We start from the raw sequence: 25,581 nt of genomic DNA on the forward strand, positions 1-25,581 counted from the left end.
ATAAAGAGTTCGAAAACGAAGTTGACCTCATGATGATGGATGATGATTCTTTGGATGATGATACCTCCTTAGCTCATGACCTTGTAAGTCACTCTTGCTTTTCTTAAACTTTCTCCTCTTTTTAGTTGTCTGTTATTTTCTTATACTGCTTGTTCTCCGTCTTTCTAGCTGCTGCTGCTTGCTTCTTTTTTATCTTGCTTCGATCTTGTTTAAGTTATTGTTGTGATCAAAGATGAAGTTTTTATGTTGGAATATGAATGGCTGTTGCACTGACAAAAAATGGAGACACTTATTTAGTTTAGTTAGAAAGTATAAACTAGATGTTGTTTGCCTGCTTGAAACTATGGTTGATACAGACACTGTTAAAAAATACACTCATCACCTGCCGTTTGATGCTTGGTCTTTCCTTCCGTCGGTTGGTAAATCGGGGGGTCTTGCTTTTGGTTACTTTGTTAAGTCGAATATAGAAGTTCTAGGTTCCTCCCTTAATATGATTCATATTCTGTGTGACATCACTCCTGCAATCAAAAATTGTGTTGTTTCCTTTATTTATGGGTCCTTATCAGTGTGTGGTAAAAAGAATCAATGGAACTTTTTAAATGACATGCTAGCAAATAACAATAACCCATGGTTGCTAGTTAGCGACTTTAATTTCATATTGCATAGTTCTGAAAAACAAGGTGGTAATACTGATGCTTCATTTCCTCCGAATTTTGTTAGAGAAAGTTTACTTAAGATGAATATGAATGAAGTTTTTTCATATGGAAACCCGTTTACTTGGTGCAATAGAAGATATAAGAACCCAGCTGAATTAATTTTTGAAAAGTTGGATCATAGTTTTATGAATGATAAATGGCTTTCGGTTCTTCCTCAAACTAGAGTCACAAATCTAGGTAGGATTTATTCTGATCACAGCCCCTTATTGGTGAAATGCTTCCACTATGAGAGGAATGTTAATATCCCATAATTTTTTTTTAAATGTTGGCAACTTAACCCTGATTTTAAAGAAGTTCTGGCTGATTCTTGGTCTCATGGTGTCAAAGGCTCTCGTTCCTTTGTTGTTGCAAATAAGCTTAGTCATGTGAAAAATGTTTTAATCAAATGGAATGTTAACTCCTTTGGTCACATCAAAACTACAATAGGAAAGTTAAATGCTGAAATAGAAAAATCGCAAGCTTTGCCATATTCTCCTCATATTGGTGGTTATATCTTGAACTATTCAAATCAGCTTGATTACTGGCATGAAATTGAACATTGCTTTTATAAACAAAAGTCTAGAATTAATTACTTCATGCATTATGATAAGAATATTAGCTTCTTTCATAACACTGTTAGACTGAGGAACATGTACAATACCATTCATACAATTAGAGATGATCAAGGGAACTGGATTGATAATAAAGACCAGGTAGCGGACTTGCTTTCTAGACATTTTAAGAAGATTTATACTTCTTCCAACCCTAGTGTCCAGGACATTCATGATTCCTTAAGGTTTGTCACTCCTTTGATTAATGAGGATATGAATGAAAATTTGACTGTTATTCCTCCAGTTCAAGAAATTTGGGACACTGTTAACATGATGGCTCCTTGGAGTTCTCCGGGACCGGATGGTTTTCCTCCTGGGTTCTTCAAGGATAATTGGGATACTGTTAAAGAGGATGTTGTCTCTCATGTGCAGAGTTTTTTTAGGAACAAATTCCTTCTTAAACAACTGAATTTTTCCTACATTACTTTGATCCCCAAGATAAAAAACCCTACCTCTCCACATGATTTTAGACCGATTAGTCTAGCAAATTGTGTGTATAAGATTATATCTAAGATTTTGGCAAATAGGTTGAAACCTCTTCTAGATTCTATGATCTCTCCCTTCAAATCTTCATTTGTTGCTAATAGGAAGATCCATGACAATATTGTAATCACTCATGAAATTCTGCATTCTTTTAAATAAAAAAAGAAGAAATCGAAGAATAATTATATGGCTATCAAGCTTGATCTCTCTAAAGCCTTTGATAGTCTTGAGTGGTCTTTTATCATTGCTGTTTTTAAAAAGTTGGGTTTCTCTGATGATTGGTGCCAGTTAGTCTTTTAGTGTATCAGCATTGTATCTTATTCTATTTTGGTCAATGGTTCACCAAGTGAGTCTTTTTTGCCTTCTCGGGGAATACGGCAAGGTGACTGTCTTTCTCCGTATATTTTCATTCTTTGTATGGAGGTTTTATCTCAACTTCTCTCTAAAGCTGAGGATGAAAATATGATTCAGGGTTTTAGATTTAGGCAAAATAGTCCCTCTATTTCTCACCTTTTTTTTTGCAGACGATTGCATGTTGTTCTGTAAAGCTTCTGTCACTTATGCGAAGAATATCATAAAGGTTATTAATGTGTTTGCAAAGGCGTTAGGTCAGGAAATTAACTTTGATAAATCTGGGTTTATTACTAGTGGGAATATGTATCATAGACACATCAAGATTTTATCTAAGGCCCTTAACATGAAGTTTCTCAGTAGTTCTGAAAAATACTTAGGCACGCCTTTGTTTATTGGTAAGGATAAAACTAAGTCTTTTAGTTTTCTCATTGATAATTTCTATGCCAGATTAAATTCTTCGAAAAAATCCAATTTGAACATAGCTGGTAGAACCGTGGTTACAAAGCACGTACTTTCTAGTTTGTCTGTTTATCATATGGCATGTTTTCCTCTTCCTAAAACAGTTACTAGTAAAATTGATTCGATTCAACACACTTTTTGGTGGGCTAAAAAGAATCCTAAGGATGCTGCATACTTTCGCTCTTGGGGTGATATAAGGAAATCTAAACTTAATGGAGGTCTGGGTCTTAGGAATTCCTTTGCTACTAATAGGGTTTTCATTTGAAAACTGGGCTGGAGAATTTTGAAAAATCAGGGTAGTTTACTTACTAGATTTCTCAAGGATAAATACTTCCCTAACCAAAATCTTCTAGAGATTGATAAGGCTGTTGATTCCGCTTCGTGGATGTGGAAAGACATTATTAAGGGGTTGAGTTTTATCAAGGCTAACTCAGTGGTTAAAATAAATAATGGGGTGTTTACTCCCATTTGGAATGCTTCATGGATTCCAGAGATTGTTCTTCCTCCCTCTCCCATGAATACTGCGTGTAATGAATTTGTTTATGTGTCTGAGCTTATTGACTATAATCATAACTGTTGGAATGTACCTCTTCTGAACCTCTTATTCTCCCCAGATGAGGTTATTAGAATTAAGTCTATTATATTGAATTTGTCGCAGTCGGACTCGCTTATGTGGCTCATACTAGGAATGGTAAGTTCACCATCAAATCTGCTTATAGAATTTATATGAATGATATTCCTTCTCCTGAAGACTCCACTTTCTGGAGGAAAGTCTGGGATATTGATTGTCTGCCGAAAGTTAAGTTTTTTATGTGGAAAATGTTTGCTCATATGCTCCCAGTTAATGCCATTATGCAGCTTTACAATCCTCATGTGAATGTTCTCTGCTCTTTCTGTAATGCTCATGATGAAACTGTGATGCATGTTTTGTTAACTTCCCTGTAGTGTTGCGTATTTGGTTCAGTCTTTCCCCTCAGCATTTGATATCTACTGATTTGGATTGGGTTGATGATATTTTCTTATATTGGCATGAATCAAGCCTGTGTGCTTCTCCTTTTAAAGTTGGTTGGCCTAGTGTAGGTGCTATTGTTATGTGGTCTATACGGAAGTTGCGGTGTGATGTAGTTTTCAAGAGTGCTTCTCTGGATATGAACAGGATCATTGTTGATATCAAGAGAATGTTAAATTCTTACATTGCTCCAAGGATTACTGTTATGAATCTTGTACACAATGTCAAAATTCCTCAGTCTGAAGTGGAGAACTTTATGTTTGTAGATGTCTCTTTCAAGGATTTTAATTTTGGAATTGGTGTTATTTGGTGTGATGTTGCAGGGAATGTAAGAAAGGTGCGCTCGGACTTTGGATTGATTCAAGATGCAGTGGGAGCTGAAGCTGCTGCTCTTAGTTTTGCCATCTCTTGGGCAGAAGAGATGAATCTTCCCAAAGTGGTGTTTGTTAGTGATTGTCTCCAACTGGTGCATTTTGTGAATGGCTGCAACATCTCTGTGGGCTGGAGAAGCCAAGACCTCTTGGAGCAATGTCAGAGTTCTATTTCTAGTTCTTTTTCCTTTAATGTTATGTATATAAAGCGGTTAAATAACCCCTTAGCGGACCGTCTTGCGCGACGGGTTAGGAAAAACAATCTTAAGGGTTTATGGTTTTCTCTTCCAAATTTTCTTGATGGTGTGTTCAGGAAGATAAACCTTAGTGTAATTTGTAACTCTCTTGTTTCTTAATGAAGGGTGGTGTTTCTTAACAAAAAAAAAAAAGAAGATAAGGATCAATCTCTAGGCGACACATGTGAACATCCTAGTGATCCAAAGGAAAATACTAACTACCATAGACTTATTGATCAGGGCCACCAGGTGACTAGCAGACTAAGGGCACCCCTATGTAGTAAGGTACATGACACAACCAACATATGAGGTGCCTCAAGAACAACAAGGGACATCACTCTCTTACTGAAGATTTGATGCTGTACAATTCCATAAAACGAATTGTCAGTCTTCTGCAAGTACTTATCTCTTTCTCTGGTGCTTTTGTTCTGTGACGGAAACCCTGATGTATCCCCCAAACCATCCTGCAAACAAAACAGAGTTCATTAGTCTTCACTTCAGCGTAAAAGACTATCATTTTCTATCCTAGTAAGATCTTTTGTGTTTAACATATTAGAAGCCAAAAAGATGCTATCTTAAGAATATTGTACAATGGGAGAAAATAGTAATATAAAAGGAAAGCTTATGAATACCTGTAGAAGGGTTCCGGTACAAATTGCAGATTTCATCCGTGCATCTTCACCTTCACCAGCTTCAGTAACTCCCATTTATGTTTCTTCTACGCTTAATCCCTGATAACAGGATCACTTGCTGTCATAAAGAAGACAAGATTATGGAATTCAATTTTCCAGCAAAAACTGTAACGCAACCTGTTTGAAGATTTATTAAATATCATACAACCGAACACTAACATCACACCACCAGAAAGCGCAAAAACCTCAAACTGCATGATTAAGAACAGAATATAGATCACCATATCGATGTCCATTCACGGTGGCCACCCATATTCTATCACTTTCCAATTAGAGAAGCGAACACCTATGGTGACAAGAAATATCCCAGTGCGGTACAACTGATAAGGTTTAAGAGAAAATCGCAGCAAAAGCAAACTTTTCTCTGTATTGTTTTGCTAGTTGATATAAAACTCATCTTTGAAAAAGAGAGCTTCAGGATGTATACCACACTGAAATGCATAATGGAATGTGCATTATTTCGTTATTTAGAAAATAAAGGTAAAAGGGAAGTCCAGAATCTCCTCTACAAAAATAAACAATTATATCACTGTCTAATGATATGTAGACACCAATGCAGATCTTCAGACAAATCACAGCATCTTATGCATAGTTTAGGCCAAGACTTCCCATATCTTACCAAATAAATGAACTCATGTCTTTTTATAACTTTGTACCAAATAAAAAACTTAGCTACCCAGAAACCGAGTTGAAGTAGATTATGTTTCACCTGTGTTCTCCATTTCCAGATTGTGGAAGCATATGATGCTGACACCATGATGCAGATGAGTATAAGTGCGGCTAGGAGCCTAGGACTACGATAACAACATTCTGGTTTATCCCTGCATAAGTACAATTCTTCCAGGCGATACAACATCACTGCGACACGGTTCTTTTCTGACAAGGAATCTCAAACTCTTTGGTACATTGATACACAGCATAATATAATCAAAAACATGATTAGGAGAACCATGAAAATGAAGAAGCAAAAATGAAATGTTTAAAGAAAAATAAATCTATGTTCAGTCTAAAAAATTGGAAAACACATCATGTCTGAATGAAGACGTCAATGCAGTAATATAAGAGAGAAAACAAAAACCTACCTATATCGAAAGTTGCAAAACTAAAAACATAGCAGTAAAATTCTCTTGATTAGTACCCAAAAAAGTGGATTAAAAGTATGCCAAGCTGTTCACATGCAAGAAAACCCTCATTTCACTTGCCTCAAACATAGTCTCTAACTGTTTTGATTGCACATCATAGCAGTGGAAATTCCAATACATGTCGGCATGGTCTTCATCACCCATCCAAGCCGGCGCGTATATCATTTTAAGTCTAGGATATGTAACAATTGCAATACCACGATCCCACCAGAAACGACCCAGGATTCCTGGTACATGAAAACTGCACTTCTCTGTCCATTCATATTGTTGCTGTTGAGTATCCTTCTTCAAAACCCATAAACACAATTCATTGTCTGAGATATGATCAATGTAGCAGAGTGATCCTTCCATCTCATGTATAGTAGTACATTTTTCTGAAGCTCCCTTTGGGAATTGTATCGTGTGGAATCTTTCACCACTAACATCAAAACTAACTATTTCCCTTTGATCCCATGCATCCTCATCAACCTCACTCTCATCCAAATGTGGTTTACCCGGAACATTAGCCAACCAATGCAAAGAACCATATGCAAACACCGTTTTCCAACTAGCAACATCTGGCAAATGACACTCTTTCGGAAAAACGACAGCTCTCCATGAATCACCACCTTCAACGCCAAGAGTAATAACCCTACATGAGTACTCCTTTATCCTGTTTCCACCATCACAACAGCAGAGAACCACCTTATACTTTTCCATGACTGAATCATAAGCTAGATTAACGACAAAACCATTATTATTATAAGGACAATCGTTATAAACAATGTCTTCAGGTACTGGAAGATTAATTGACTCACCTGTAACTGGATTGTAAACATGGAGACTAGGTATTTCCTCTCCGTGCAATGATAGTAGTACCAAACCATTTAAAGAGTGTTGAATCTTAAGACATTTATCAACTAATCGAGTTTCTTTTCCGAAACGAAAAAACTTCTTTTCTTTCTTATCAAGATCAAAGAATACGATACCATTGTCATCGATTTTTTCGTCAGGACGATCCAAATAATCAATTGATTCCTCCTCCTGCTCCTGCTCCTGCTGCTCCTCCTCCTCCTCCTCCTCCTCCTCATCATCATCATCATCATCATCAGCCTCATCCTCATCCTCATCGTCTTCTTCTTCTTTTTCTTCTTTTTTGTCAGCCTCAAGACGAGCAATTTCTTTTTCAATATCAACTACTTCGGGAGGTTCAGTCAAAAACACAATTTCTTTAAAATTCGAAGGAAAACAGATGAAACCAAGGTTCTTAGGGCTTCGAAGTAAATGTAAATTGATAAAAACAGGATCATGAATAATTGAATTAGACCATGATTTGCATACACATCTAAATTTCATTAAACTATCAATTGGTATTCTAGTGAGTATATCATATAGAATAGTATCATGAGGGAGGGAAAGAGAAGAAGAATTACTCATCATTACTTGTTTGGAATCACCACCACTGTCGCCCATTTCGTTCTTCAACTTCTTCTCCATACTCACAATCAAATTTCTGGTGATGATGAAGAATTGAAAAGAGAGATAGGGGTTTTTGATGAAAATTCACTTACTCGAATACCTAAATGCTGAGTGATTGAGCAATTCATCCATTTCATTTACGATGAAAAAGTGTTAGTGTTGTTTGAAAGATTTTAGAGAGGGAGGGAGGAGGGACTCAAGGGAAGGCTCATTGCTTCTTGCCTTTGGTATGGGTATGCCATAGGTTTGTAAGCGGGGGCAGGCTCCATATGACCCTAGTTAGCAATTCGGGATTCGGCAAACGTACGGAACGACAAACGTACGAGTATTATACGGTTTTGTAAAATCCAGATTCGGTCCAAAATTCGCTCAACGGGACGTGATTCGTCAGTAATTCGGAACGGCATACGTACGTGTATAATTCGATTTATAAATGTGAGTTCGGATCTGAAAATTCGGTATCTATATATAACAAATAATTTGTATTTATAAGGTCATAGACCAATTTTTATGCATATGTGAGAGTTATTTAAAGAAAAAATAAACTTAATATGATGATATTAATAATATATACAACATTAGTTATCCAAGAGGACGTCGTATGGTGGTTTAGATGCTTGGTTAGTGAGTTTGAGATCTCTCTCACCTTCACCTTCAAATCTCTTCAGTCGTTTTTGTTTCATAAAAATCACAACACGTCTAATATTCGGTCGTGTATGCTCGGGAGGCAGTAAAGCCCAAAAAGTGGAGTCTTTGAAAAGTAAAAGCTAAAGAATTTATGGCGAAGTAAGCGGACGTATCATTCGGGATACGTAAAATTCGTGAACGATTCGCGAATAATCCGGGAATGCCACATAATACGCGACTTGGGTTCGGAGTTGCAAACGTACACGAATAAGACGGTAAAATTCGTGATACGGAAAAATTCGCGAATCATTCGCGAACTTACTAATTAGGCATATGACTCATGCCTGGCTTATGACTCATTTCTGCCTTATGTGGCTTAGAGCTAGCACTATGGTTCCCTTCATCCCTTCCCTATCCCTCAAAAACTTAAAAAACTAAGTATTATGGTCTTCCATATCCCTCCCTTTCCCTACTAGGAGGATCACATCTGACCCGCCTTGTAAGGAAGGGAAATCACACGGCTACTGAGTAGCCGTTTCGGAAAAAAAAAATTGTTTGACCTTTTTTCGTTTACACCTCTCTCACACCCGATCCTAACCATCCATCATTAATAACGACTCTATCTTCTCCACCGTCGGATCCCGACGGTCATTTTTTCAAAATCCTTTATAAATACCATTCTAATTCTCTACTCAAATCACACCAAATCAATTTCTTCTTCTTACATCAGTTGATTTCTTATTTCTCTTCTTCTTACTATACCTCTTTGATTTTTATATTTATCTTATACTACTCAAATTTTTATATTTTAGTTTCATTCAAAATAGTTAATAATTTTGTTTAACGGGAAGAGATTGATCATACTGCTGCCTTTATTTATATGAGTATGGACGAAATTGTGGGTTCGGGATAAAAAACCGCCATTTTTGGATACGTATTCGCCTAATTTTTGTCGAACGCAACGGCAATCCAAATGGAAGAGATTGGGGAGCCTTAAAAACCAAGATGAAAAATATAAAAAAAAAATGTCAAAGAATTTGTGTCCATTCCTAACGCTATATATCGGCAAACCAAAAGTGGTGCGAACCACGAAGATTTGGTAAGTTTTATTAATTTGTTATGTTTTTCCATATAGTGGTGATAATAGTAATAAACATAATTTTTCTTACATAATTTTTTAGACAAAAGAGGGTCGGGAGCAATTTCAGGAACAAACAGGACAACCATTCAAGTATGATACATGTTATGAAATGTTTAGAGAAAATGTCCCTGGATATAATTATGAACTCATTGTGAGCCAAAACACTGAGTTGTTTAATAATCATTGTAACTTTGTATAACTCGAAGATGGTAATGAAGTTCTTCCTAATGGAGAGACTCATTGGAATTACAAGTATAATGCACGTCCTATAGGAACAAAAAAAGCCAAAATGCTAGCCAGATAAAAGAAGGATCGTGAGCAAGGTATATTTAGAGAAGGTGATGAAGGAACATCTTCGGTTAAGATGGAAGAAGATGGGATCTATCAACAAAGTGCTAGTATTTTGGAGTATCTTAAGGAAACACGATCAAGGAAGGAAAAAATTAGAGTGTAACAAGAATCCCAATACCAAACAATTTGGGAGTATACTCAACAACCGAGTTAACAAATGGAAGAACAACTCAATTTGCAAAAGCTTCAACAACAGACTAATCAAATGCATCAACAACAAATGCATTTAGATCAAGACAATGCAATAATGTCTATGGACCTTAGTCGGTTAGCTCCCAACGAAAAAAAATATTATCGACGAAAGCAAAAGGAGATCTCAAAAGGGATGAATATAATCAACGTTGAAGATTCAGAAGATGATGATGTAATCCATCTCTAGTGGTTTTATCTTTTATTGAGTTTAGTTTTTTAATTTCTAGTCTAGGTTTAAATTAAAATTGTTGTCCTAAATTTCTAGTTAGTATTGTTGTTAACATAATTTTAAAAGTGTTGCCTAATTTAACTTAAATTGTTGTTTGAATTAATAAAAGGTTTGAATGTGTTGTAAAGAAATGATTTTCATATTCAAATTAATAATTTCGTTATCACTTCATTAAACTAATGTTCATTAATAACTTTAAAAGAAATTACAACAGATCATTCGATTAAAAACGTGTATCGCTCTGCCCTCGTTTCTTAACATGGTGCACGATAGATCTGAATACATACATGTTATTATTTTTCTTGGTGTGAGATTCAACGATCAATGCCGCTTCGATATGATAAAACTGTTCTTCTCTCCAGGCTTTATATGCATCTTGTGCAGCGGTCAAGTCAACGAGTTGACTGATACGGCTACTCAGTAGCTGTTTGACACTATTCATACGACTACTTAGTAGCCGTTTCGTGTAGGGAAGGGATAAGAGGGCACCATAGTGAGGTTGCCTTCCTAAGGATATCCCTTCCCTACATTTGAAGGATAGAGAAGGGATGGAGGGTACCATAGTGCTAGCTCTTATGACTCATTTCTTCCTTAGTCCAACTTCACTTGTATTTGATAGGAATTTTTATTTTATTTTTGGTAGGAAAGAAAAGTTTTTCATTGACTAATGAGAAGTTACAGCATCATGGAGAAAATAAGGGAAGTTATTCTCATCCCATTCTCATGTTATATTCCCGATTCTATTGTGTTTAGCAGCTAGATCTTTTACACCATTTAGCTCCCTCTTAAGATGTTGGAATCTAAGAGGAGTAAAGTCTTTTAAAAGAAATAAACAATCATCTAAAACGGAGTAAGAGGTCCAACTAGTTTGGCCTTTGCAAATATTAAGGTAATCCATCACATTTTTGGCATCACTAAGTAAAAATTTTGAAAATTCTTCTCTTTGATTCATTTTGCGGCTTATAGAATTTCCACACTTTCAGCTCCTTCAGAACAAACATCCCTCCCTGATACTAGTTTGCAGCCTTTGAATTCACATGTAGGTTTCATTGCCACAATTCCCACACCAGATTTGTTAGTATCTTTATCAAAAACCGCATCACAAAATATAAGGAGACTGTCTTGAATAATATCAAGAAAATTAGACTCATTAGCAGTGTCTGCCAAGTTGTTGTTGGGAACATGTGCAAAAGCTAAAGTATTGATAGTTTCCTCTGTAATTATTAGCGCATTTCTGGCTGTAATCTGTGGGTTTAAGGATTTATTATCAAAGACTTTGGAGCATCTGTCTTTCCAGATGCACCAGGCAGTAGTCAGGACAACAACACATTTTTGTTGAAGATGCTTTGAAGTGAGCCATTTGGAAATCCAGTCCTTAATGCTAATATTGGTGTTTAAATCCTGTGAAACAAGTTGACTGACATCAGGTATATTGGACCAAACATTGTTAGCAAAGGAGCACTGGAGCAACATATGTTCAGCAGTTTCACTAGCACCAGAATTACATGATTTACACCTATCGTCATGATTATTGTTGTATCTATCTAATTTACTGCCAGTAGGGAGAATATTTTCAACACACTTCCATAGAAACATTTGAGTTCTAGGCAACAATGGAGACTTCCAAAGATCCTCATGAGTGTTCAAGTCAGGATTATGGATAGAATTACGAGGAAGTTCACATGCCAGAAGTTTATAAACAGATTTAACAGTTAAAATGCCATTCATATTATAAGGCCAGACCAAAGTGTCACACCCTGAAATTGGAATTCTCATGCTGCATATTTTTTGACTATTTTCTCTAGAAAAGAAATCGTCTACCAAAATAACATTCCAAGTCTTAGTATCTTGGTTTATGAACTCAGAAACCTTATAGCACACAATGGTTGAGTTGGTTTGGATTCAGTTATCAGAAAAGGCATTAACAACATTACCATCTCTAATATCCCAATAAGCATGATGTTTTAAAATATCTAAACCATGACAAATACTAGACCAAACCCAAGACATGCACCCATGGCTTTTTGTAATGGAGAGGATGACAGTTCTTAAAGTACTTACACTTTAGAATTTTGACTCAAACCCCCCCCCCCCCCCCCCCCCACCCCCCCACCCCCCCACCCATGACTTATGAGTACAAACCTTTTCCCATTTTTTTAAAAATAGTAACCTTTATGGCCATTTCCCCCACCAGAAGTCCCTTTGAGACTGTTCCATTTTGTCAATTATGGTGTCTCGAAGGAGGAAAGAATTCATATGGTAGTTAGAGGAAGATTTTAAAGTATGTTGAATAAGAATAGATCTTCCAGATTGAGCTAGTTGTTTACCTTTCCATTTAGACACTTTAGAGTCATGGTGAGTGTTTAAATGGGACATACACTCAGTTCTATTTCTAGTGATAAAGAGTTGTATGCCAAGGTATTTTTCATTTAGCTCAATTTTCCTAACATTCATTGATTTAATAAGGGACACACAATGTTCAAGGAAAACATTTTTGCTGAAAAAACATGCAGAAATGTTGCTAAAATCCTTGATCAGAGACATGAGGTTACTAGACTCAGCAGGCAATCATCTGCAAAAAGCAGATGAGAAATACTAGGGGCAAGGGATTTCCTTGAAAAATACTCCATACACAGTATAAACATGTATGGAGACAAGGGATTTCCTTGTCTCAAACCTCTTGTGGGAGTAAAGGAAGAGCAAGGAGAACCATTCAAGAGTATAGAGATATTAGTGGTGCTAATAGACATATCAAGTTTAAGGCCCATGATACCACATCTATCCTTTTTTTTCTTCATAGTATGAACCATCTCATGGGAAATCACCACATTGTTTTAAATGTTTCTACCAGGTACATAAGCAACCTGATATGGTGATATAAGTTTACCTAGCAATGGTTTCATTTTATTGACTAGAATCTTAGAGATAATTTTATAATTAGAATTGCAAAGAGCGATAGGCCTAAAATCAGCATGGCAGCTGGGCTTGTTCACCTTAGGAATTAAAGAAATGAATGTGTGGTTCATTTCTTTTAATAGATGTTTAGAGTCAAAGAAACTTTTAACAGTTTCTCAAACATTTTTCAAGCAAATTCAGGTTTTGTTTGTAGAAACCTGGTGGAAACCATCTGGACTTGGAGCATTCCATGAGACCATTTGATGGAATTTGATTCCTAACAAAATGAGGCCTCTCATATGACAGATTCATTTTGCTCACGCCTGAATTCGAAACTTGTCATCACCAAATTTTTTACAGATAAGAAAAAGCACTGTGTGTCAATCTTTTTATGCTTTTTTGTTTTGCTTGCGTGCTACTTGATCATTTTTATCTGCTCGAGCAATATAGTATAGTGTTTTGAACATTTTGAAATACAAGTGTACAGTAAAAAACAAAAGGGATACATTAAAGCTCTGATTAATTTTCCTTCGGTGGGTTGCACAATTTTCCTTTCAGTTGTTTTGTTATTCAAGGGAGAGTAGAACCATGAACATGGCACATATTTTTGCGAGTTTATGTCACGTTAACTCGAAATATAAATTACTATTATCAAGGAATGTTGCCGAATCTTAAAGCACTCTTTCTGTCCTGCACAATCCCGAGCGAGTTCACAATCCCGAGCGTGTTAGAATTCCCATGATCTCTTCTTCTCAATGCCACTCAAAAAGCACTAAGCAGTACATATTAAAAAAAAAAAAACCACCAAAATTAATCTCAACTCATCTTTCATTTTATTGTTAATGGCGGATGACCATAAAGCAGGGAGTTCCACATCAGAAATAACCATGGAGATTGGACTGATCAATAATGGCAATGCCATCAGTAGGCAGCAGTCCTTTGGCTTTACAGTCTCACCTCAACCTCACCGGGCGGCGTCATCTATGCATAGAAGGGTGAAATTCGATTTACCGGTGAACTCTGAACATAAAGCCAAAGTCGTGAAACTATTCTCCTTTGCAAATCCACATATGAGAACCTTTCATCTTTCTTGGATATCTTTATTCACTTGTTTCGTGTCAACATTTGCTGCTGCTCCTCTTGTTCCGATTATACGCGATAATCTAGACTTGAACAAAACCGATATAAGTAATGCAAGTATCGCTTCTGTCTCTGGTAGTGTATTTTCTAAGCTTATCATGGGAGCTGTTTGTGACTTGTTAGGACCAAGATATGGTTGTGCATTTTTTATGATGCTTTCTGCACCGGCTGTGTTTTGCATGGCTTTGGTTTCGTCTCCTGGTGGATATGTTGCTTGCCGATTCATGATAGGGTTTTCGCTGGCTACATTCGTTTCAAGTCATTACTGGATGAGTACTATGTTCAATGTTAATGTCGTTGGCTTAGTGAATGGTATGTCAGCCGGATGGGGAAATGTGGGAGGTGGTGCAACTCAACTCTTAATGCCTTTGCTATACGTGTTGATTAAGAAATTTGGTTCAACTTCCTTCACGGCTTGGCGTATTGCATTTTTCATCCCTGGCTGGATGCATATCATTGCAGGGCTTTCAATTTTGATACTTGGCCAAGATCTGCCTGATGGGAACTTGAGTTGCTTACAAAACAAGGGTGATGTCGGGAAGGACAACCTCTCCAAGGTCAGTTTACTAGATTCAGTAGTTGATCTTTGTACAATCTATGATTAAATTTGTGTTAGTTGTCTTAATCAGTTTTTGATTGGTTCATTAGGTTCTGTGGTATGCTGTTAAGAACTATAGGACATGGATCTTTGTCCTTCTTTATGGATTTTCCCTGGGTGTAGAACTAACCACCGATAATATTATCGCCGAATACTTCTACGATAAGTTTGATCTTAATCTCCATGTAGCTGGTATGATAGCTGCATTAGGCATGGCAAACATTGTTTCTCGCCCATTTGGTGGTTACCTGTCGGACTTGGGTGCACGTAGATACGGAATGAGGGCTCGATTATGGAACCTATGGATCCTCCAGACAATGGGAGGTTTATTCTGCATTTGGCTAGGCCTTTCCAATTCACTTCCAGTTGCAGTCTTGGCTCTGATCTTGTTCTCCTTATGTGTTCAAACTGCATGTGGAGCTATATTTGGTATAATTCCATTCATTTCTCGAAGATCTTTAGGTGTAATTTCTGGTCTAATAGGCGCAGGAGGTAATTTTGGTTCGGTGTTAACTCAGTACTTGTTTTTTACAAGATCAAAATACACAACTTCCACAGGCATAACACTCATGGGGATCATGACAGTAGCTTGCACACTTCCGGTGGCACTAGTACATTTTCCTCAATGGGGTAGTATGCTTTTGCCTCCATCAAAAGATTCAGCCACATTCAACGAAGAATATTACTACGGATCCGAATGGACCGAAGACGAGAAAACAAAGGGATTGCATTTGAATAGTATCAAGTTTGCTGAGAGCAGTCGAACCGAACGGGGTAGCCACATTAACGGTGGTACCAAGAATTTTCTCCGGGTTGGGCACTTGGAGAAAGATCCTGTGTCTCATGCTTAGATTTTGAGTTAGATCATGTAACAAATTTACAAGTACTGATAACAATGAATATAATGTTAATATTTGTGGGGAACATGTTTCCAAAAGACCTTTCTATTTATCCAAAATATCTTTTTAGAAGTATTTTTATGGTTTATTTTATAGAAAAGGGGTATCTTGAGTTTGGATTTAGTTTTGGAAGATGGAGAAACATGGGATTCTGGAATCAGGACTAGGGAAGATGCAACAAGAGCTGGAAAAACGTGAAATACTTTAAGCTTTCAGTATAATTTGCTTGGAATCCTCAAGATCTCTACCACCTCCATACCACGTCTTAAGTAACTTCATCAGAAGGCTAATGTGTCATTTACGCTATGATTGTCATTATATTTATGGATGAAGATCGGCCTGCCACAGAAATCAACTTCAAATTTTCAATTCCAGCAAGTGCACTTGACAGTAATAATCTATTACTGAACTTGAACTATGTGAAGTATCTGAATGAATGAGTAAATTACACCAATATTAATAACCAAATAAAAAAATATGTAACATTCAATATGACATTGATGATGTCGTGTAGACTCGTGCTTCTGAACTGTCATTTGAGGAGTCTAAGAAAGAAAACATATTATCCTGGTTTCCCACAAGCAAGTGAAGTGACTTTGGAGTAGGAGGCCGGTTCACCTCCAAAATCCCTTCAAGTACCTGAACTACCTGACCCATGGAAGGCCTATGAGTTTCATCATCTTGAATGCACCAACAAGCAACTCTACAAGCCCTTGTCAGCTCTAGGGTATCAGCATTACCTTCCAACCTGTTATCCACTAGGAAAATGATATCGTCGCCTTCGTTCATTTTGGTTGCTGCCCAAGCAGGAAAATAGCTAATCTTATCATCATTACTGATATGGCCTGTGTTCCTCTTCCCCGAGATCATTTCAAACAGCATCTTACCATAGCTGTAGACATCGGCTTTTGGAGTTATGGCCACTCCTGAAATCCATTCTGGTGCAAGGTAGCCTCTAGTTCCCCTCATGGTGGTTAGAACCTGACTGAATCCTCGACCAAAAAGTTTTGCCAGACCGAAATCTGCTACTTTTGGACAGTAATCAGCATCCAAAAGGATATTTTCAGGCTTAATATCACAATGTATGATACAATCCCTGCATTTTTCATGGAGATAAGCCAATCCTCGTGCAGTTCCTAGTGCTATTTGATATCTAGTCTTCCAATCTAAAACCTCAGCACTCTTCTGATGGAAAAGGTGAGAATCCAATGATCCATTTGGCATGAAATCATAAACCAGTAACTTTTCTGCTCCTTCAGAGCAAAATCCACGTAATTGAACAAGATTTACATGCTGAATTATACCGATAGTGATCACCTCTGAACGAAATTGCTTGTCACCTTGACTGACACCTTCAAGTTTCTTTACAGCTATGTCACTTGAGTCGGGTAAAACCCCTTTGAAGACAGAACCAAAACCACCACCACCCAACTTCTGCGAAAAGTCATTCGTCGAAATCTGTAACTCTCGGTATGTAAATGCCGCCAAAGTACCATCCACTGTCTTTGCTGCAATTTGTTTTGAAATCAAAACACTAGAAACAAATGAGAAAGGATGCATGTTTTGCATATATAAAATTATGCAAAAAAGATCATTTGCATCACTAGAAGACACAAAATTTATCCATGGTTTATCTTGTTTTCTACTTTTGCACCTAGAATTGTGCAATACTTCGAGAGATAATATTGTTTTTCATGTAGGCTGTACATCTTAGCTAAGCTGAACTGAAGTAGATAATATGTTAAATACTTGCCATAAAATTTCTCCTTTATTCTCCATTTCCGTTTGCAGAAGTAAATGATGATGACCAAGATGAGTATAACTGCAACTAGTGAAACAATCGGGACTACAATAAAAACAGGCTTGTTTATCCCTGCACGCAGTAATGACCTTTTAGCTTAGCTCATGTTGTCAAAATCTTGAACCAATTAAATAACTTCAAGACATGGATTTTGGGGAATCTGTTGAATAAAACTTAAACATGAAAATAGAAATATGCTTACCGTTATCAGTTGTAATTGAATTCTCAAACCTCACATAACAACTGGGTTTAAGAACTCCCCGACCTAGTGTCAAAAACATATTCGGATAACGACGACCAGCAAGTGCATTTGATAAGCATCTATTACAGTCACTTCCTGATAGATCTGGAGTACATTGAACTAACCCTTGAAATTTTAGACCTGTATAATTTACATCTCCCTTTGCAAACTTTATACTAGAAGAAGCACCAGTGCCATTAGATGAAGCTCTTGCTACAAGGTTATTTGTTAATTCGTTTATTAACTCATTAAATCCAGTGTTTACTCTATAGCTTGTGGTTGGAAGATATATAGTTGGCTCCAGTTCCATGACAGAGAAGATTGATCTGTTTGAGTATCTTAACATACAATCATTATACCATGCAATATATTCTTTACCGTTTGGACAATATTGAGTGGCGTCTCTAGTTGAAATATCAGCACAACGTTTACAATCTTCATCTGTAAGGCCTCCTGTACAGAGTAACATACCATAAACTCTATCTAAGCTTTGACCTATACTGTTATTATATAATGTTTTATTGGGTTTGATGTTGGATGAAAGCAGAGCCAGAGTCTTATGGAGGTTTTTCTCAAACGGGCTATTGTCTTTGTAATTTCCCGGTGAACAATACGAGTCTAATAAGTATTGAGTTGTAACTTGAACAGAGATTTTGAAGCCTATGACAGAGAGAAAGTAGAGATAGTTTAACTGGAAGGTACCTATAATTATTACCTGCAAATTTTAGTGATTGATGATGATGATCTTTTCATTTTAGAATGATTACCCCCGGTTAAACCATTGGTTAAATGAATCACAGTTCACGACCATGATTTTGGGTTTTCTACTTTTCTTTTGTTTTAGGTTTCACTTTTATCTTAAGAATCTTGAATTTCTTGAGCTTCTTGATAATTGATTTCCTTATATAGTATCATCTATATAGATCGAAAAAAAACTTAATTTTCTGGAGATGATCATTGATTTCTCAATTGAAACTAACCTTAAACTTTTTAGCTTCCAAGAGAAAGAGATCCGGAAAAAAAAAAAAAAAAAAAAAAACGGGTGAAAACCCAGACGTGTCGACTGGTTCACCGGTTAGATCGGGCAATTCATCCGGTTCGCTGGGTTATTTAATGGATTAGTGGGTCAAGGGTGACCTAACCCATTTTTCTATTGGTTCACCGGTTTACCTGTCGAACCAGTCGGTCCGGTCCGGGTCTTAAACATTGACAGAAACACTCTCACCTAACAGATGGGTTGAATTACGGATAGCTCGTTAAGCCAATTCTTATAGAAATCAACAATTATTTTTTTGAGCCACGTGGATGTATGAGCGCGTTTTTGCAAATGGAAAACCAAGGTGAAATGAACAAATTTGATATTTTAGGATCCCACTAGTGATTTTATTAATATAAACTAATAAAAGTCGGTCCCACTGATTATTTAACTAATAAAACAAATAATAAAAAATAAACCCTAAATATAATAACCGAGATTTTGAGAGAGAAAATTAAGGGGCGTTTTTGCTTCACACGCCCACGCTTTTGCTTCAGCCACCCGATTCAACATCAAGCGCGCGTGAGATCTTCGGCCGGACTCACAAACCCTCAAATATGTTGGTTTGTTCATCCGTTTTTCATGCTTGTTGTGTCCATAGTGGGAGCAAAATGAACAAATTTCAAGTTTGTTCATTCCATAGGAACTGCTCTTAAGGCCAAAACCTGTGGTACAATTAAACTTCAAGAAAACTACTTTGAGTTCGTTTTCTAGAAGGAAACCTCTTTGATTCATATTCGTAGTTCTAAAACAGCATTATATAATCTTGAATGTCAGAACGACGAGGTGATCAAAAGAAGTATGGACATGGAATTTAGTGGATCCCGAAGTATTGAGTGGAACACAAGCAACTAGCTTATGTAAGCCTATTCTTATGAAGCTGGTTAAAAAAATATATTTTCCACACTAGGTGGCATGGAAATCAGTTGAACCACTATTGGAATACAATTAAACGATAGTATTTCTAGCGAACGATGGAGTTTTCATCGCTGGCGATTTTATGAACAACGCTCGCTGGAGTGACTAACGCCAACGGCTAGTTCCTTGTCACCTTTAAATAGGTAATTTTCAAACGAAATATTTACACAAAAAATTTTATATAAAATTTTTCTCTCTTTCTCAATCTAATTTTTGTTCAAAACTTTTCAAATGGCAGAATTTACATCCCAACTTGATTTGGCAACACAACTTGATTTTTCTTGAGTGGTACTTGAAGGTGATGTTAAGAAGATATGTGAAAGTTATAAAGAAATAGGTAAAAAACAAAGAAGTCTTCATGTTTTGGATATTAACCAACTCAAACGTGCAGCCAAGAAAAGGTAAAGAAGAGTTCAAGGCAAGGAAAATCGAGGCAAAGCAAATTTGAAGCCAAAGAAGAAGATAAATAAAGAAAACTCCTTTCATGAGCCCAGTGATTGGAAATTATGTGAAATGAATAAGATAAACAAAATGAAGAACATTGTCCTATATTTTTATTTTTAAAATCTATATCTTAAGTTATTATTGGCTAGTTTTATGTCTTGTAAGATGACTATTAATGATTAATTGAAGTTTAACGGATTCGAAAATTTGACGCGTATTGTTGAAAATTAAGCTTATATTTTATTCTTAATTCAATCTTACATTTTAATTATATTTATATTTTAATTTTACTAATAAAGTAAGACAAATATTAAAACCTAATACTTGGGATTAAGGTGACAATTAAGAAATTAAAACATGCATATCAGATTATATATGGGCAGCTCTCTTAAAAACTCCCGAAAATTTTGTTCAATGTCCATCATGGTTTCATCATCCCTCATGTTTCGACCCACTTGCAATACTAAATAAACATACTCAATAATATCCTTATTGATTATAGAGAAGCGATGACACAACCCATGTGTATCACTATTGTTGAGGTCCTTTGTTTCTTCTTGATATTTCCCAATATCCTTTCACAAAATATTTGGGGTTCGAGTACATCTGCAATGAAGAGGGTCTCAGTAAAAAATACATAATTCCTACAAAATACATTCATCTTTCATCTTCAGCAGTAGTAAACTTTGGAGTTCGATTTCTTATTCGACTTTGCACATTAGGTTGGTTAACAACTCCTTGATTTCTGGTAGTATGTTGGTATTCTATGAACTCAGTCATGTTCATATTTTCAGCCATTCTCTTTGAAAAAATTGGAATATTGATGAAAAGTATGGAACATGTGTGAGATTGAGAAATTACAGAGAGATTCAGAAATTTTGATGTGAGTTGGAATGAATTAGGAAGTTGAATATTTATAGGGGTAGAAATCCCTGACTGTTGGATGAAAAATGGTTGAGCGACGTTCATAGCAGCTAGCGATGAAAAGATTAGCGCCAGCGTTGTACTGACCAGCTAGCACTTCTATCACCACTAAGCGATTGAGTTTCTATCGCTTGTTAGAAACTCCATCGTGTATGCCTAAGTGGTATATTGGACACCTTGGCACATATGTATATCTTGTATTTTTGAAAACACATCATTAAGGATAGGGAATGATGATATTTAAGGAGTTTAAATTAAACATCGATATGTGTTCGGAAATTTTGAGATATCCGAAGATATGGAATGATATATTCGGATATGAAAAGATATTTCTCAAGAAAAAAATTAAAATATTTAGATACCAAAGAAAATATTTAGAACTAAACATTCAGGATAAAGAAAAGACTGAGATAAAAAATTACATCTTTAATGCACAAGAATAAAGATGCAATGAACAAATGATAGTAGTATCATTTAGTAGAGAAAACCCAAATAATGATACTACCAAAAATGGATCTTCAATTCTAAGGAACATGATCTCCAAGTCAAAAATTTACATAATGATTGTTCTGAAGGAGCAACACTAGATTGAGAAAAATTGACTTGAAAAAATTATCGTCACAAAGGAAACAACGATATTAGTTGGTCCTTATAGAAAATGAGATATGACCATGATTAGATGACAGAAGAAACAAAAGTTTTAGCCTTAACATGAACTAAAATTGAAATCACATCATTCTATGAAAATAAATAGACTAAACATACTATAAAGTCATCCTGAATAAATGATTTTGTTTAAGAGAAAGAATACATCAAAGTAGGCAAAAAAATATTGTTTTGTTAACTTGGATTGAGATTAACGAATCCAAGAGCACATATTGTGTTAACTATTTGATCGAGGAAAAAACCATATTGAACTGATAGACCGACTTGGGACAAGAATTCAGAGGGGCTTTTGGAAGGAAAAGAGTATGAGAACTCACCGTATATGGATCAAACCAGCTCCGCTTGATCCAGATCAGGTAAATCTATCTTGTCCATCATTCCGTTGTAGTCAATCCTGAAATTACCGACATAAGAGAGGTAACTATATTGTATGCTGATACAACCATAGGGATGTGGTAGCCACAAATAACTGGTTTAAACTCAGCCACGTTTTGTCTATCGACTGCATACTATAATATACTAACATCTATGTGAATAAAAATTTGAAACTTGGTTTGTAGAATAAACCACTAGTTTGTTATTATTTTTATTTTGATCAACGAAAATGAATGAAAATAAATGATTATAGTGATCATTAATATCGAAGATAATAATCTTCGAGAATACATTAATTAATTGTTTAATCTAATAGAATTAGTTTGATAGATCAAAAGTCTGTGCATATGAATAAGGCATCAAGAATAGCAAAAGCAGGTGACTGTATAGAATACCATGCTTTGAAGGTATATATAAAGAAATATGTAGCACTCAGATAAGAGCTAGCTAGACTAACTAGTGATAATACAATATTCCATAACATAGTGAAACCTTGCACCAAGTAAATATTACTAAAGATTAATCTTTCTCGCATGTAATAAAATAAGTGATGGATATTGATAATGGAATCGGTCAGGACATTCAACAAACAAATAAATAATCATCACAAATATGAAATAAATTCCCAAACGTATATACGAACATGAACCTTAGACCCAAAATTTGTTGATTTACATATCCCAATCAAATTCTATAGACTATGTCTTCCTAGTGAAGTTCTAGGGGGAACTTGATTTTAAAACAAACGTTGAAGAGATGGAAGTTTAGAAGTTGAAACCCATATATCGATGGATAGAGAACAATACTTGAGTAAGCTTTACCAACCTTCTTGGTGTCTCTCATGGAGGGAAATAAAATGAGGTGAAGCACATTCTTGGACACATTAACAAGTGTTGGAATATAATTTATAATTGTCTATGCAAAGCAAAAAAAAAAAAACAGAAAAAGTTACGAGAATCTAGAGTAACCTACATGTGTTAAATAGACATTTGAAGTGTGAACTAGGTCGTTTAGTCGGCCAAGTAATTAATGTGGATTACTTCGAGTGTTACTACATAACTAAGTTTCTTATATTATAAGATCAGTCATAGTATTTTATGTTAAGAATTGTCTGGATGGTCAGTTTTAAAGGCTATACATAGCCATTTGTACTTGCAAAAACAAATTAATAGAACATTAATTTTTCAGAGAGAAATAATCTTGCTCCATTAGTAGTTCATAGGAGTTCTGTATGAGCAACACTAATCACTATGCTCATACATTTCCATAGTTGTTCTATTAATTTATAAGAGTTCCAAACATCTAAATTATGTCATGGTATCAGAGTAGATTCGAAATATATGGGCGTCAAAGTTTTTTCCTAATCAAGTGTTTCTGCACATACAAATGAAAAGAGGATGAAAAGAAAAAAAAAGAATCTCTTAGATTTTGATATGTAGATCAAACTAAGATGAATATTATTGTAGTAAACAGGGATTGAGATAAACAATAACTACATATCAAAATCATAATAAAAATAAAAGATAAAATAGAGACAAGACAATTAACGTGGTTCAGCACTAACGCATACATCCACGGATAAACCCCGTAGGTTGAAATATATTGATGATCGTCAGTAGATACTGGGATGATTTTAAACTTACATTGGAACTCTTAATCATACAGTTAACTAAACCTACGTAATATCTCATTTGACTAGGTACTACATGTCCTAAAAAATTAATAACATAATTATTTAGGTTTCTTTGACTTGGTATTTGTTTCACACACGTTCACTTGATCTTCTCTTCAAGTACGGTACACCGTATAATGTTCTAATAAAATCACTTCCTAATAAGTTATCAAATACAAGCTTAATAAGATTAGCAGATATAGTTTAAAGCAAATCAGAAGAAAATACAATTGTGAACTATCTTATAAAGAGTCCAGATGTTACTCTTTTCTTTTGAGACCCAACAGAAATATTCCAAATCTAAGTATAAGAATAATACTGAAAGGAGAAAAAATATTATAATAATATTGTGCGTGAAAATTTCTAAGTCAGAGTTAAATTACTATTAAAGATACAGACAGTTTCCATGAAGAAAAGGGGAAACCAAAAAAAGAAGAAGAAGAAATCTAGTAAGTGATCAAGTGATTAAAGAGTAGTTTCTAAGTTTGTGAGTTTTGATATGCTAAATCTTACTCACATACTATACTCGGTATTCAAAAAAAAAGTCATAGTGGATATACATAGAGAGATTACAATTCCAAAATTGAAACTGATGAAGAGAAAAAGATGCTTGCCTCCTCAATTACCAAACAACAATAAGTATTGATGAGTTTCAATAGTCGGTAATGAGGTAATAGAGCGTCAGCAGCGTTTGACTCCTCGTGTTGAGGGAAAGAGCTTCAATCCGATTGCCTCCTCATTTTGACGGAAGAAAGCGTCGACGAATAGTGCCTTTTTATTTATAGAAAAAGAAGAAAAATGGCTAGAGAGCTATGTTATCACGAGATTTTTAATCTTCTATTTGTTTAGCAAAGACAGAAAAATATTAGAGCTATGGAGACTCGCATGGAAAAATAAAGTCGAAAAGAATATATTACGAGCAAAAGAACCTAAAGATAAATGGAATAATGAGTGAAGATCGCAATCGAATACATTACCCAAATTACATATTAAGAGCAGATATTGGAATATAATTTATAATTATCTATGCTAAGCAAAAAAAGAAAAATAAGTTACAAGAATTTAGAGTAATCTACATGTGTCTAATAGAAATTTGAAATGTGAAATAGGTAGTTTAGTCGGCCAAATAATTAATGTAGATTTCTTGGAGTGTTGGCCAAACAACTACATTTTTTTAAAGAAAGACTAAAAAGGATAGACTACTGAATTAAACTGATCATACAAAGAAAAGGTGCCTCCCAAGATTGAGGACTTTGGTTTCTGCTACATGTTAAAGAAAGCTTCTGAAGATGTGGGAATTTACTGGATTTAATTTCCTTACAAATGACCTTTTCAAAAGAAGTTAAACAAGACAGTAGGTAATCGACATTAGAGTTTGTCTTCCATGTTGTTGATCTTTTTCTTCATTGTAGAGTGCTTGTCAGGTTCTTGTTAGTTCCTAGAAGATTGGAAATTTTGCAGTTCAAAATGGCCGCCCACTGTAGTGCATCTTGGGATGCTAGATGGTCTCCTTTTTCTTTGTTATTAGTTCTAACTCCTCTGGTGGTCCTTTCAATTGTTTCTTTGGAGGGACATGTAATAGACACAAATATTCCAGTTAGCCCTGTAGTAATATTAAAAGTATACATATATGTGAAGGATATATTCAGAGTCATATTAGTTACATTCTTTCTAACAGTTCTAACTATAGTCATAGGGTTCCTAGTAGCTAATATGTGTGCTAAATTCAGATGGTTCAATATCAGGGTTGTTGTGGTCCTTGGGTTTGGTTGTATACCTTGGAAAGCCATATCACACCTGGATTTCAAAGTGAACCATCTCCATGGTGGCACAAATGTTTCCCATGAACCCCAAGGGGTTTGGGGATGGTTAGTAGAGAACCATGAGGTACACCAGTCAGTCAGTTTGGTGAAATATATAAT

At 35.6% G+C, this 25,581-nt stretch overlaps 4 protein-coding genes across 6 annotated transcripts; 1 reads left to right on the plus strand and 3 right to left on the minus strand.

Moving 5' to 3' along the window:
• Window positions 1–4,348: 4,348 nt before the first annotated feature.
• On the minus strand, window positions 4,349–5,735 carry LOC113317843. The gene is made up of 3 exons (XM_026565971.1): window positions 5,620–5,735; window positions 4,851–4,968; window positions 4,349–4,682 (listed from the first exon to the last, which is right to left on the minus strand). Exons 2-3 carry the CDS (start codon window positions 4,923–4,925, stop codon window positions 4,455–4,457), a joined length of 303 nt encoding a protein of 100 aa, XP_026421756.1. The 5' UTR covers window positions 4,926–4,968; window positions 5,620–5,735; the 3' UTR covers window positions 4,349–4,454.
• A 129-nt stretch (window positions 5,736–5,864) lies between these two features.
• Window positions 5,865–7,681, minus strand: LOC113317842. Of its 2 annotated transcripts, none has more exons than XM_026565970.1 (2): window positions 7,465–7,681; window positions 5,865–7,227 (listed from the first exon to the last, which is right to left on the minus strand). In XM_026565970.1, exons 1-2 carry the CDS (start codon window positions 7,526–7,528, stop codon window positions 6,062–6,064), a joined length of 1,230 nt encoding a protein of 409 aa, XP_026421755.1. In that variant the 5' UTR covers window positions 7,529–7,681; the 3' UTR covers window positions 5,865–6,061. The 2 variants fall into 2 exon arrangements, with proteins under 2 accessions (XP_026421755.1, XP_026421754.1); XM_026565969.1 differs by having other exon boundaries at window positions 5,865–6,765; window positions 6,850–7,681.
• Window positions 7,682–13,787: 6,106 nt separating this feature from the next.
• On the plus strand, window positions 13,788–15,534 carry LOC113315642 (high-affinity nitrate transporter 2.1-like). The gene is made up of 2 exons (XM_026563905.1): window positions 13,788–14,642; window positions 14,734–15,534. Exons 1-2 carry the CDS (start codon window positions 13,788–13,790, stop codon window positions 15,532–15,534), a joined length of 1,656 nt encoding a protein of 551 aa, XP_026419690.1.
• A 391-nt stretch (window positions 15,535–15,925) lies between these two features.
• On the minus strand, window positions 15,926–18,619 carry LOC113318812 (G-type lectin S-receptor-like serine/threonine-protein kinase At2g19130). 2 transcript variants are annotated; one of them, XM_026567066.1, is made up of 4 exons: window positions 18,340–18,619; window positions 17,586–17,744; window positions 17,336–17,455; window positions 15,926–17,090 (listed from the first exon to the last, which is right to left on the minus strand). In XM_026567066.1, the coding sequence occupies exons 2-4, from the start codon at window positions 17,662–17,664 to the stop codon at window positions 16,069–16,071; spliced, it is 1,221 nt and encodes a 406-aa protein (XP_026422851.1). In that variant the 5' UTR covers window positions 17,665–17,744; window positions 18,340–18,619; the 3' UTR covers window positions 15,926–16,068. The 2 variants fall into 2 exon arrangements, with proteins under 2 accessions (XP_026422851.1, XP_026422850.1); XM_026567065.1 differs by having other exon boundaries at window positions 17,586–18,619.
• Between the last annotated feature and the right edge of the window lie 6,962 nt (window positions 18,620–25,581).

Source organism: Papaver somniferum, chromosome 10 (assembly GCF_003573695.1).
Source record: "Papaver somniferum cultivar HN1 chromosome 10, ASM357369v1, whole genome shotgun sequence".
Lineage (NCBI taxonomy): Eukaryota > Viridiplantae > Streptophyta > Magnoliopsida > Ranunculales > Papaveraceae > Papaver > Papaver somniferum.